The sequence below is a fragment of the Panthera uncia genome, chromosome F1 (genome assembly GCF_023721935.1).
Source record: "Panthera uncia isolate 11264 chromosome F1, Puncia_PCG_1.0, whole genome shotgun sequence".
Lineage (NCBI taxonomy): Eukaryota > Metazoa > Chordata > Mammalia > Carnivora > Felidae > Panthera > Panthera uncia.
Window position 1 is genome coordinate 38,447,049 of NC_064813.1, and position 14,832 is coordinate 38,461,880.

A 14,832-nucleotide genomic window follows, 5' to 3' on the forward strand; every position below is an offset into this window, starting at 1 on the left:
CAAATAAAGTTGAAAATCCAAAGGCACACTAGGAAGATGTATTTGCTATCTGAATGACACAGAGCTAATATACCTAATATATAAAGAGCTCTTACAAATCAAGAAATAAAAACAGATGAACATCTCAAAGAGAAAAATAGGCAAAAGATATAAACAGGCAGTTTTCCAAGGGAAAAAATACAAGTTGGTTGCTTAACATGTAAAAAGATGCTCATCGTTATTCAGCGTAATGCAAAGTCAAATGAGTGTGTGTGTGTGTTTCTTTTTTTTAAACTTTCAGACTGACACATATGATAAAAAGTGAATGGTACCAAATGTTGACAAAAAAAAAAATGTGGGGAAACAGGCACAGTGATAACATTCTTGGTGGGAGATAAAGGTTGCTGCAGACTTTCTAGGGAGCAGATTAATGGTTATTTATGAAATACATTATTTAATTATTAATTATTAATTATTTATGAAAACTTAAAATGTGTAATGTAAATAATGTAAATGTTTATCTATTTGGTGTGCATTAAATTTTTTTTGTAAGAATACTTACCAAACTGTTCACATTGCTAGGGGAGGAGGACCGGGAGGGGTAGTTTCTACTTTATGTATTTTGTAATGTTTGGAATTTTTAAGCGTCAGGGTGTAACAACACTTTTGTATTTAAAAACAAGCAAACACGCACAACACAAAAAGGCAAAGGAAAGACTGGGGGTCCTGGGTTGCTGGACGAATAGGATAAGGAAAAAGCTGGAGCCAGGAGAATCAGAGAGTCCTTTGCCTTGTTCAAGTGTGAGAAATGTTGATGGTCTGCGTGGGAACTGTGGCAGTCAGAAAGAGGAAGACGGCAGATTTGAGAGACATTTTAGAAGTAGGATCTATAAACTTTTTCTACTATGTGGTTATGAAGCTTGAGGAAAGAGCATAGTCAAAGATGCTCTGAAGTTTGTAAATTGTATTGCTGGGTAAATGATTACATTATCAAAAATAGGAAAAACAGGAAAAGGAACATTCCCTGAATAGAAGAGAATGAGTGTCTTAAAGATCCTCACTAATTATTTCAGTGATAAGTTTGTTTGGTTCAGTTAGCTTATCTCTCATTTGTGATTTCTTATTAAGGCTTATCTTCTGTAGTCTTTAGTTCTGTTACTTTTTGTTAGGAATTGTTACTAATATTGTAAAATATATCAATAGCAGTTTCTAAGTGTAATTTTTAAACTCTGTTCTTGTTTTATATTTTCAGAGTGCTCATTTGGCCATGATAGATACCCTAATGATGGCTTATACCGTAGAAATGGTCAGTATAGAGAAAGTAATTGCCTGTGCTCAACAGTACTCAGCTTTTTTTCAAGCCACGGATTTGCCCTATGATATTGAGGATGCTGTCATGTACTGGATAAACAAGGTAGGAATATGCTCACTTGAGTAAAAATGAGTCTCCTAACCAGGAAAAGTACAATCTTTAATCATATATTGCCACTCTGCTGTAGATTGCAGGTTTTGTCTGCTCCAAATTCTTATTCTGAAATATATTTTTTAATGTTTATTCATTTTTGAGAGAGAGAATGTGAGCGGGGGAGGGATGGGAAGGGGGGACAGAGGGTCTGAAGTGGGCTCTGCACTGACAGCCCCAGGCGTGATATGCGGCTCGAACTCATGAACCATGAGATCATGACCTGAGCCGAAGTTGGATGCTCAACTGACTGAGCCACCGAGACACCCCTCTTATGTTGAAATCAACCCCTGATGTGATGGTGTTAGGAAGTGGGGTTCTGGGAGGTGATTAGGTCATAGCCCTCATTAATGGGATTAATGCCCACATGAAAGAGGCCCCAGCAAGCTCCCTTGCTCCTTCTGCCATGTGAGGTCACAGCAAGAAGATGGCCGGGAAGCAGGCCCTCCCCAAGCACCAGACCTGCTCGTCCCTTGATCTTGGAATTGCCTGCATCTAGAACTATGAGAAATACATTTCTGTTTATAAGCCACCTATTCTGTGATTATTGCTGTTACAGCAGTCTGAACAGACTAAGGCACACTCCATTGTTGTTTTTGTTTTAAATCAAAATGAAAGCTAAAGTTGTTTAAGTTACTTAAAATTTCCCATTACCTTTTGATTAAAAAAAAATCTGTTAAAATGATGAAAATAGATTTCTGTATATTCTACAATATCTGTAATTACATTTAATAATGATTTAGTTCATATCAGATTATTAGAAAATTTCCAGCACTCAGAGTAGGGTGTTGTATACACTGTGGGTGTTCAGTGAGTATTTTTTGAATCTAATAATGAAGTAATTCCTGTTTCCTATTCTCTGATTCTTAGGTTTGCTTGACTGAGTTGCATAAGACTGTAATGATTGTAGATTTCTCTTGGAAATTTTTATGGAACTGTGATTAGTTATTTATGCTCTGAAGACGCTTAAATTGTCAGCTTATTACTCCCTTTGCCAAATTGAGTAGTTAATTCCTCCTGATTTGCATTTGTTTGTAACTATCACTCCAGAAAAAAATGAAACCTTACCCATGAGCAAGACCAGAGCAGATCTAAAAGAAATTGTACCTTCAGGTATCCTTCCTTGAATGCTTGCATAACGAGAAGCTAAATGTAAAAAACTTCATTTATCATTGTTATCAGTATCAATGTAGAAAGCCCATTTAATACTCTGCTCCTGGAGTTCCTTGATTTCTTCCTCCTTAGCTCTGGACAATCATCAGGATGTAACCTTCACATCTTATTGCAAACATCTCATTCTTTCTTTTTTTTTTTTTTAATTATTTTTTTTTTAAATTTTAGAGAGAGTGTGAGCAGGGGAGGGGGGCAGAGAGAGAGAATCTTAAGCAGGCTCTGCATTGAGCATGGAGGGGGGCTTGATCTAATGGCCGTGAGATCAAGACCTGAGCTGAAATTAAGAGTTGAACACTCAACTGACTGAGCCACCCAGGCACCCCACAAACATCTCATTCTTAAATAATTCCTTCACTTACTCAAATACCCCTACCGTTAACAGTGTTCAGCTTCATCATGAGTTCCAAACCATTGTGGCTGTTAATTCTTACAGTCTCAGTTAAGATTTCTTTTTTGAACTAGATTCTTGCAAGTACTGTCAGTTACTTTGCCTCCTTTTCTCTCCCTGTGATTTATGTGACACAACCCTGGTTGAGCTCAGTTACCTGCTTTCTCTCTAGGGTGCAGCTATGGATATAAAGGAGAAATTTACACAAGGAAGCTAGTTTCGCTTTAAATTTATAAGCACAGACTTCAAATAAACACTCAGTGCTTACTGCCAGGCCAACAAGTGTGTCCCTGAGAAGTTCACTTTCCCACACTTGAAAATTATTTCATCCTTTCTTCTCTAATCTCAGACCTTCCATAGCCCATCCCTTGTTAACTGTCAGTTGAGGACCTTGCCTCATCCTTTTTTTGAGACCAGAGATGGGAAGTCATCAGGTGGGAATTTTCTTTTTGCTACCAAATCTGTAAACCTTTCCACATCAGTATTCATTGTCTTTCTGTCTTTCCTGCTTTTAAAGTGGAGAAAGTGACCCCTCCCCCTTCCTGTCAAAGACCAGTTTCTCATTACTTATTACTCTAGAACTCTGCTTTCTTCCCTTGTCTTTGTCATTGGTCCTCTGTTCAGTTCTTGTCATGCTTCCATGTGTGTTAGAGTCCCCAGGGAACTTGTTAAAATGCAGGGTCTGACTTTATGGGGTTGGGGTTGGGGTTGGGGTGGAGAGTCTGCATTTCTAAGAAGCTCCAGTGATGCTAATGCTACTGGTCTGTGGACCACACTGTGATTCCCTCACTCTCCTGCATCATCCAGTTTTCCCTCCCTATTGGACCATTCTTACAAGAATACAGACTTACACTAGTGTTTCCCATTCTGATAAAACTTCCCCAACCCAATTCCTCCATACACAGAACTTCTCCAAAGAGTTATTTCCTCATTCACCGGCCTTCTCTGCATTCTCTCCCATCCCTACCCCTATACTGAGTTGGTTTGGGAGTTGGCTTTCATCTTGACAAATCGAGTGAATACTTCTCTGTACTTCTTTTAAATTCAGCCTTTACTTCTAAATCATGTGTGACCCTTCTAAAGTTTTGGTGGAGAACCCAAGGTGTTTACCTTGGTGTTGGACTCGAGTGCCACACCAGCTCCCCGTAGCAGGCAGCTTCTTCAGCCTCTCAGCAGTTGTTTCCCCCTCCTCCCTCCCCCACCGCCCCCTTGACTCTTTTGAGTCTTTCCTACACGTGCATAGTTCAGGGCTCAGCCAAGGATTTGAGAGCAGTTTAGATGTGCAACTGGGGTGTCCCTCCACAGTGATTCCTTCTTTTCCAGGATCTGCCTCAACATCCAGCCATTCTGACAGTCTCCGATTTCTCCCTCAGTTCTTCAATCCAACACAACTAGTTTTCTGCTTGGTTTTATCCACTGTGCATTGTGTGAATTGAGGAGAAAGCCCTTGAAAAACATAGATTTCACTCAGCATATTGCCTCCTTTCAAAGGTCACATCCTTTCCCATTTCTGTCTGCTTTTGATTGCTCTCCAATACCTTCGGCAGTTGCTTTTTTTGTACTTCGTCCAGTTTATAACTGCTGTTCTGGGGAGCTTAGTGTGATACATGCTATTCCACTGTTATCAGAACAAAATCTCAGAATATCTTTTTAACAGTGTAACTTGAATCATGTCATTCCTTTATTAAAACTTTTAGGGGCTTCATTTTACACTTAAAATGCAGAATGCACCATGGCCTACATCCTGTGCATTTCTCCATTCTCAGCTTGGGGCCACTGTTCTCCTCTCACACTTCACTCACTTCATTCTAGCTGTCTGCCTCCCCACAGGGCCTTTGATCATGATGTGTCCCGTTCCTGGGCAGCTCATCTCCCGGTTTTTGCACGGCTTCCATTCCATTGTTTCTTTCTTTGTTGATAAATATTTTTTTATTTATTTTGAGAGAGAGAGAGAGAGAGAGAGAGAGAGCGAGCGAGCAGTGGAGGGGTAGAGAGGGAAGGAGAGAGAATCCCAAGCAGGCTCCACACTGTCAGCACAGAGCCCGGTGTGGGGCTCAAACTCACAAACTGTAAGATCATGACCTGAGCCAAAATCAGGAGTCAGACACTTAACTGACCGAGCCACCCAGATGCCCCATCTCAGTGTATTTATGTTTTTAATGTTTATTTATTTTGAGAGAGAGAGAGAGTAAGCAGGGGAGGGGCAGAGAGAGAGGGAGAGAGAGAATCCCAAGCAGGCTGCATGCTCTCCACGCAGAGCCCGATGTGGGGCTCGGTCTCTCAAACCTTGACATCATAACCTGAGCCAAAATCAGGAGTCAGACACTTCACTAACTGAGCCACCCAGGCACCCCACATCATTTCTCAATTTAGACAGCACTTTTTCCTCACAACCTTGTCTGAGGTGGGCACCTGTCAAGTCTTATTTTCTGCTGCAACACGTCTTCTTTACATCATAGCACTTCCGAGAGTTTGTAATTATTTTGCTTAATTGCTTAAACAAACTAGGATGATCTTGGGGCACCTGGGTGGCTCAGTTGGTTAAGTGTCCGACTTCGGCTCAGGTCATGATCTCACGTTCATAGGTTCAGGCCCCACTTCGGGCTCTGTGCTGACAGCTTGGAGCCTGGAGCTTACTTCAGATTCTGTGTCTCCCTCACTGTCTGCCCCTCCCCTGCTTGTGCGCGCACAATGTCTCTGTCTCTCTCTATCTCTATCTCTTTCTCTCTCTCTCTCTCTCTCTCTCTCTCCCCAGAATGAATAAATACACATTTAAAAAAGAGAACACTAAAAAGAAATCTAAGTAGAGTAATCTTTGTGAGGATAGGTACAATGCCCATCTTTCTTTTTTTAGTCTTGGTGCCTAGACTAGTGCAGTGTTTGGCAGAGAGATGATGTGTAATAAATAAAAGAGGTAGGTACAGCTACAGAATTAAGCTAGGCCTTTTAGAACTTTGGGAATTTATAGAAGGATAAAGAAATCACTTAAAATTAAGAATGTTCAGCACCTTTATGCGGCCATATCCATCCTATTCAGTTTTTAGATAGAGGTTGAAAACATTTGATTCAACCTGAACCTCCTAGTGTACTTTTTCTTGCTCCAATCTACGGACACCAGCTTTGTTACTTATTTTCTCATCATGACTTCACTCTGGCCTCTCAGATTTAGTATGTCCTTGTTCCTTTTGGCTCTTATTTTGGGTTACCCTAACCCAGTTGCCATTTTTTCTGGATAATACACCCATAGGTATAAAAAACCTACCATAGAAAAGTGAGAATAACATGGCTAAAATAGCATGATTGGCAGAAAATGAATTTGAATTTAAAAATAAGCAAAATCACAGAAGACAAGATTGTACTAAATGACTGACTCATGCAGGGGTACCCACAAGTTATGAATACATGAACCTTAACATTATTTGGTTCTACCTCTCTTTCCGGTTTCATCTTGTAACCCCTCCTTTCCTCACCATGTTTCAGCCATACTGTTTTTTCAGTTCCTCAAACATACCAGATTTTCCCCCACCACAACGCCTTTGCTTATATTGTTTATTCTTTGTCTGGAATACTCTTTTTTCTATTTTTATCATGGCCAGCCTCTCATTTTTAGGTCTCAGCTTAAGTTACCTCTCATGGAGGCCTTCTCCGACACACCCAGCCTTCCTAAAATAGGTCCTCCCTCTCACCCCCATTATTTTCTTCTTATCTCTCTATTTACAGCTCTCCTAATAAATTGCCTTTTTGGCGGGGTGGAGTTGGGGGTCTCTTGCCCTTTTTTTTTTTTTTTTTTTTGGTCCTATGAGGATAGGGACCATTCTGGATTTATATATATCACTGTGTCCCTAGCCTCTTAATACAATGTCTGTTACATAACTAGCATTCAGTAAATAGCTGTTGAATGTGTGAATAAATGAATGAATAATGGTTTAAAGTATCAATATATGACCGATTTGCTTTTTGAACAGAATTTAGATAAAAACTTTTTAAAAAATCATGAAGACATTTCCAAACTGATAGATCAGTTGCGACTACATAGCAGTGAATTAGAAAGTATTTCCTTTTTAACCTAAAAAAAAAAAAAGAAGACACACACACCACCACCCCCCAAAAAACAACAGAATAACTTATAAACTTTCCCAGGTTTTAGTCCCATCACCTCTTTCTGCCTAACTCTCCCACCACACAATTGGTAAATTGATCAAAATATGTCAAGATGCATGTGAATTATAAAGCTGCTTTGTAGCACATAAATTACCAAGACAGAAAATGTTAGTGATTTTGGCAACATGTTGGATTAAGACTACAACCTCCTGCTTATAAACACCTAGACATATGTTTGATAAACTGTAATTAGAAAAGTTTATATTACAGAGGTGAGCTTTAAAGAAGGAAAAGGAAGTTCTCAGGTGCCAGGAAAAGTGGGGCCTGGAAGTTTTGGTGGCTCTCCCACTGGGCTGTCAAGCATATGCTAGAATTTTAAAGTCATTTGGACACAAGGAAAGGCCTTGGTTTTGCCTGCTGTGGGAAGTAGGAACTGCAACCTCTATTTAGACCCACAAAAGATGCACAGAAAGCTGGACCCTCAGTGAAAGGGAGCACATCAGCCATGCTTTAAGTGCCAGAAGACCCAAATACAAGTAGCTTAAAGGATTTATTATCTCACATAGCAACATCACTGAAGGTGGGACATATCCAGGGTTAGTTAATTTAGGGACTCAACAGCAGCAACAAGAATATAGGGGCTTTCCTTCTTTTCTATTCTGTTATTCTTTTTTTTAATCGTTTTTATTTTGTTTTTTGAGAGACAGAGACAGAGTGCTAGTTGGGGAGGGGCAGAGAGAGAGGGGGACACAGAATCCGAAGCAGGCTCCAGGCTCTGAGCTGTGAGCACAGAGCCCGATGCAGGGCTCGAACCCACAAACTGCGAGATCATGACCTGAGCTGAAGTCAGACCCTTAACCGACTGAGCCACCCAGGCGCCCCTCTATTCTGTTATTCTTAATTCTATACAATGTTTCCATTTGTGGTTGTATAATGGCACCAGTGATTGCAGGGATCATACCCAGTCACAATAATGTCTAGCAAAGATGAGAGGGTCTTCTGGACTCTTCTGTTTACAGAGAAAACTTGCCCTCAGATTGTCTTCCCACCAGGAGGTCCTGTTGTCTAAGATAGATTCTTTTGCCTGTACCTAAACCATCTTTTAGCAAGAAGAATGAGGCTATCATGATTTTCTTAGGCTGATTATGAGTTTCCCTCTAGGTCTGGGAAAGAGGCCTCCTTAACTGAACATGCAGGAAGATGAGCACTCAGCTGATGATCAAGGAAAATGGGAGAAGGCAACAAAGTAACAAAATACTAGTACTAGGCCAGTAATAATCTTTCTGGCACGTGTCAGAGAAGCAAATTTAAAAATACTCTGAAAGTTCACTTCCACACCCAAAGGCAGCGGGGGAGGGAGAGTCTTTGCTGCAAATTCAAAAGTACTGACAATCAAAAATTATGAAACACATGGAGAAGTGAGGGTTACATTGCAAGAACCTCAGAGAGTAAGGTTCTGAGACTATAAAAATAAATGTGTGGGTTTTTTTTTTTTTTACATTTTATTTATTTATGTTGGAGAGAGAGAGAGCGAGCGAGCACAAGTGGGGGAGAGGCAGAGAAAGTGGGAGACACAGAATCCAAAGCAGGCTCCAGGCTCTGAGCTGTCAGCACAGAGCCCGACGCGGGGCTTGAACTCACAAACTGTGAGATCATGACCTGAGCCGAAGTCGGCCGCTTAACTGACTGAGCCACCCAGGGGCCCCAAAAATAAATGTTTAAATGACTGGAAATAAAACATGGAATAAAAACTATAGGAAAGAATAAGGCCCCATGGGGACATAACGGAAAAATAATCAAAATAACTTCAGAAATCAAAAATGTTGTTCATTAAAAATCAAAAGTTTAAAATAGAAGATTAGATGTAAAGAGGGAATTACTTGCCGAAAGGAAGTTACCCAGAATGAAGCCCAGAGAGATGAGATGGAATATATGAAATCAAGATTAATGGAATTCCTAATTGGAATTCCAAAAAGAGATTACCAGAGAGAAGCGGGGAAGAGAGAATATATTTGAAGAAATACACAATTTTCTACAACCATTGAAAGATACAAAGTTTCAAATTCAGGAATCACAATGAGTTCCAACCAGGATAAATTAATACAGATCCATACCGACACATATCATAAATCTGCAGAACTCCAAAAATTCAAGACAGAGCCTCTGAAAAGAATGGCAGTTAGACTGTAGTAGCCTTCTCAGTAGTAATATTTGCGCACAGAAGACAATGTAGCAAAGTCTTCAAAGTGCTGAAGAAAAATAATGAACCTAGGGTTCTAGACCTTTTATTCAAGATTAAAGGTGATACTAAGATTTGTTCAAAGAAAGGCAGTTCATTACTCACCTTTGCAGAACTACTGAAAGATTGTACTTCAGTAAGAAAGAAATTGAACCTAGAAAAAAGAGGTGTGATATAGGAAGCGATGATAAAAAGCAGAATTGTTACACATTTGTGTAAATCTAAATAAGTATTATAAAAAATCATAATATCTCATTTTGAGGCCCATAAGAAGCAAACTATAATTCTGAATGAAAAAGCATGGAGATGAAAGGGTATGATTTGATTTAAAGGCTTTCTGAGGTTTTTGTATTATTCACGAGGAAGGTAAAATACTGAATAACTTTAGACTTATACTAAGGCAAGGATACACATTACTATTTGTATTTTAAATAAAAAAAAAATGTTTAAAGTAATCTATACACCCCTCGTGGGGGTGGATCTCACAATGCCCAGATCAAGAGTCACATGCTGTATAGATTGAGTCAGTCAGGCTTCCCGACAGAACAAACTGAGGGTTGCTAGAGGGGAGATGGGTGGGGGATGGGTTAAATGGGTGATGGGCATTATTAAAGAGGGCACTTTTTGGGATGAGCACTGGGTGTCATATGTAAGAGATGAATCACTGGGTTCTACCTCTGAAGCCAAGACTACACTGTATATTAACTCACTTGAAATAAAATTAAAAAATAAATAAATAAATAAATAAAATGAAAAAATTAAAAGCTAATGTATATTTTTAAATTAATAGATATTTAAATCTAATATATCATTTTAACAAATTTATTTTTACCTAATTCATACTACTAAAGCCAAATATTGTTTTTTGTTGTCTAGTTCACTAGTCCTCAGCACTTGTTCAGATGGTGACCTCCCTCTGAGTCATGATGAGCTCTCTAATACATCACATCCCTTTAATTTTTTTCCTTGAGATGTACAAAAAAATATCATGATTCAACTTCAGTAGAACTTTCTAACCAGCATTTGGGAACTAATTATTAATAATTATTAATAAGCCGATTATTATATTCATAAAGCTAATTATTATAATAATAAGCTAATTATTTCACTTCACTGTTTTGGGTACCCAAGTAGGTTAAGTAGCATGTCATGTCTTGTCATGTCTGCAACATGTCTTGTAGTTTTCTTTTTTTCTATTATGAAAGTTAATGAATTATCAACATGTAAAATTTTCTTATTATCATGATTTTGGTATTTAGGATGACTTATACCATTACATCACCTTAAAGTATTTTATTAAGGTTTGTTAAAGTCCCTATAGAGATTTAACTATCTGGTATAACTTTGAGGATATATTGTTTATAAGAATCTATGGAACATGTGCTATGTATCATGTACTTTACTTGGTATATTTTGTATATTATTTCTGTTGTCCTCTGTGTTTTCTCAGTTGCTTATTTATTTAATCACCTATTTATTATAATAATTTCAGTATTATCAGTTTCTGTGGGTCACAGATCCAGGCCCTGCTTCCTTGCATCCTCTCTGAGTCCGGCCAGGTTGCAGTCAAGGCATTGGCCAGACCTGTAGTGTTATCTCAACGTATGACTACAGAATGATCCACTTCCAAGTTCATGTGGCTGTTGGCAGTGTCCATTGCAGGCAGTTGGACCGAGGGCCCCAGTTTCTTACTGTCTCTGGGCTGAAGGCAAGGTTGGCAGGTTCTTGCCATGTGGGCCTCTCCACAGGGCAGCTAACAGTTTGGCAGCGTGCTTCATCAAAGCCAGCCAGAGTTGGCTAGCAAGATGGAAATTAGAATGTTATGTAACTTGATCTCTGAAGTGATATCACCTTAGTTGTCACCTTAGTTGTGTCCTGTTGGTTAGAAATATAGGTCCAGCCCACACTCCAGGGGTTCAGTGGGGACCATTTTAGAGCCATAATATCCCAACTGCTTTATGAAATAGCTTTTATTAAAAAGTATCTAAGGCTCAGAAGTATCAAGAAATTATTGAGGTCACAGCTTGTAAGTACAGGTTTTGAATCTAACCTAGGTCTTTTTTAATTCTGCTGTCTCTTCTATTTTGTTTAACCAAACCGATGATCGAAGTAAGAGAGCAACTAGGAAATCTTAGAACGCTGCAGATTCACGTACCAAAATAAATTTGTTGATTAAATTCCTTACAACCCCTTAGAAATATCATGAGTATAGAAGACTCTTAGTGACTATTGTTCATTAAATTTATCATAAATTAAAATTCTCTATTTGTTTTTAGCCACTGAACTGAATTTTAGGCAATAGAAGAGTTCAGAAAATTATTGATTTAGTTTAGAGTTATAGTGGTTGATAATGGCATAATGTTTTCCAGAGTGCCAGAATTAATAAATTTGAACTTTATTATTATTAGAGTGACCTTAAAATTATTAGCTCAAAATCCAGAATTGTTTAAACTATTCTTAAGAAATATTTTATGCAGTACATAGACTGTTTCTTAACCTTTTTGGATTATGGACTGTTTGAATAATCTTTGGGAGATAAATTAAACCTTCTCCCAGAAAAGTTCTCATACAGAAATTTTTTTCATCTAATTTAGCTGTGGCATTATGACCGCACTAAAACCCGCTCATGGTTCAAGGACATATCTATGAAATTACAGATTAAGAACTTGATTCAAAGGGTTTTCTATACATATATATATACACACACACACAATAAAATATTATTCAGTCACTAAAAAAAAGGAAATCTTGCCATTCGCAACAGCATGGATAGATCTAGAGAGTATAATGCTAAGTGAAATAAGTCAGAGAAAATACCGTATGATTTCACTCACATGTGGAATTTAAGAAACAGAATAAACAAAGGAAAAAAGGAGACAAACCAAAAAACAGACTCTTAACTATAGAGAACAAACAGATTATTATTGGGGGGAGAAGAGAATGGGTGAAATAAGTGAAGGGGATTAAGAATATACTTATCTTAGGGTGCCTGGGTGGCTCATTCAGTTAAATGACTCTTGATTTCGGCTCAGGTCATGATCTCATGGTTCTGAGCCTTGGCTCTGTGCTCACTGTGCAGACCCTGCTTGGGATTCTCCCTCCCTCCCCCGCCCCCCCCCTCAAAAAAAAAAAGTTTGTCTTGATGAGCACAGAGTAATGTATAGAATTGGTGAATCACTGTATTGTACACCTGAAACTTGTATAACTATAATGCTGTATGTTAACTATACTGGAATTGAAAATAAAATAAAATAATGCTTTGTGCCATTTGAAAAAAAACCCTAAAGTGTTTTTTTTCTTTTCTTTTCTTTTTTTCTTTCTTAGTGCAAGTGGGGGAGAGGGGCAGAAGGAGAAAGAGAGGGGGCGGGGGGAAAGAGAAGATCTTAAAGAGACTCCATGCTGTCCGTGCAGAGCCCGGTACGGGACTTGATCCCGAGACCCTGGGATCATGACCTGAGCTGAAATCAAGAGTTGGACACTTAACTGACTGAGCCACCCAGGCGCCCCTCCTAAAGTGTTTTCTAAAGATAAGAAAACATTAATTCTAGGGAAAATAATTTTTTTTGCTAATCTCTTTTATAAGAGATTAGAAAAAATTTATTAAAAAAATAAAGTATTATTGTTTCCTAAGCATTAAAATTAGAAGTTGTTGACTACCCTTTTTTCTCTAGCACTCTAAGCAATTCTTGACATATAGTAGGTACTCAACAAATATCTAATAAATTAATGAATTAATTTCAGAATATCAAATGAAACACTTGTAAAATACTTTTTTCTGGTTGGGAAAATGAAACTTTCTCATTTGAATAGTACTGATATTTGACATCAGAGATCTGACCACAGGCCTTTCAAGGTGCATGTTATTTTATCATCATATTTGAATATAAATTCAAATTAGTGTCTTTATATTTTAAGGTAAATGAGCATTTGAAAGACATTATGGAACAAGAACAGAAATTGAAAGAACATCACACAGTTGAAGCTCCAGGAGGTCAAAAGGTATATATTTCAAAGAAAATAAGGTGTCTTTATGAGACTATGTATGTTCACATGTATGTGTTGTTTGGGAAATACATATATTAATTAATAGATATGTTCATTAAATTGTTTTTTGGTGGTGTTGTGTGCCCTAGAAAGCAGGTCATAAATACCAAGTGAGTAGAAGTGCAAAATGAAGGTTAATCGGGTGGAGGTATTTAGGAAAAATTGTTAATGATTAGAACTCAATTTGTGGAGTACTTGGCAGAAACAATGACTTTGCCTTTGGCAAAGTGTATGAAACAACAGAAAACATTTTCAGTGTACCAGCCTTACAATGACTTCTCTTAAGACCAGCCTTTTAAATATATTCCAGTAGTTGTAAGTTGTACATATGGTTATTCTGTGAAGAAAGAAGCAACATTAAGATGGATTCATTCTTTAAAAATTCGTGTGGCTTTTAGAGTTTCCTTCTTTGAAAATTTGTGTTTTTGTTATAATGAGAGCTCTTTAATCATGTTGTGTAGCATTTGAATTGAGGTGTAAGAAATTATAATTATTCAGCGACCTTATTTTCCAATTTGGATTATTTAAAGTTTATTATTATACAGTTTTTCTATTCATTTTGGGCTAATGCTCCTGGTCACTGATACCTCTGTAAGAAGAGAAAGAGAAAAAAGGAAGGAAGGGGAAAGCTGTTTTGTGTATTATCAACTGCAACAGAAAACTTTGTGGGAGACCACCTAAAATTTTGTCAGAACTTGATGTTTCGGCATCACAGTGAATTCCCTCATTTAGCTTACTGACTAGCTCCTGAAAATACTATCCATACTTGATTCTTCATCCTAACTTTGTTGATGTCCTTTCCCCCTAAAGGTACATGAGAATGGAAATCTTTTTTTTCATCACCCAGATCACATACTCCATTTCCCTGCCTTCTACCAGCTTCTGCCTCTCTCTTCCCTCCTGCTTCCTCACCCTCCCCCACCTCCCGCCATTGCCGTCCTTTCCTATTAGTTTCCCTCCTTTTCTCTTTCTCATCCCGTAGGAGTTGAAACCTCTGCCCCCAGTTTTGTGCCTGGAACTAATTGGGAGTAAGTTAGATGGCATCATCCTAAATTATAATACTAATGGCCTTTTTCCATGATATTTAAATGATTAAATCCTATAGTATTGCATACACATCATGAACTAAATAGGGATTTTATATGCTGGCATAGGACCCAATAAACATTATTTCTGTTGGGGGAAAAATGCCATTTATATTCCGAACAGAGTAAGTAAGCCTTACTTTTCTTAAAAGCTATATGGAATCCGGACACTACTTGTATTATACCTCTTTGACTTTTTTAAAACTATTTAAGTTTATTTATTTATTTTGAGAGAGAGAGAGAGCATGAGTAGGGGAGGGGCAGAGAGATGGAGAGAGAGAGAGAGAGAGAGAGAGAGAATGAGAATCCCAAGCAGGCTCTGCACTGTCAGCACAGAGCCCGACGAGGGGCTTGAACCCAC

The 14,832-nt window shown here is 38.2% G+C and overlaps 1 protein-coding gene across 8 annotated transcripts in view; it reads left to right on the forward strand.

Moving 5' to 3' along the window:
• CAMSAP2 (calmodulin regulated spectrin associated protein family member 2) overlaps positions 1-14,832 on the forward strand; it is a 112,826-nt gene that overhangs the window by 58,755 nt on the left and 39,239 nt on the right. For all 8 annotated transcript variants that reach the window (XM_049635194.1, XM_049635196.1, XM_049635195.1 and 5 more), the window contains 2 exons: positions 1,232-1,393; positions 13,258-13,341. In XM_049635194.1, the coding sequence (XP_049491151.1) occupies positions 1,232-1,393; positions 13,258-13,341 (246 nt within the window). The remainder of the gene's footprint in view (positions 1-1,231; positions 1,394-13,257; positions 13,342-14,832) is intronic.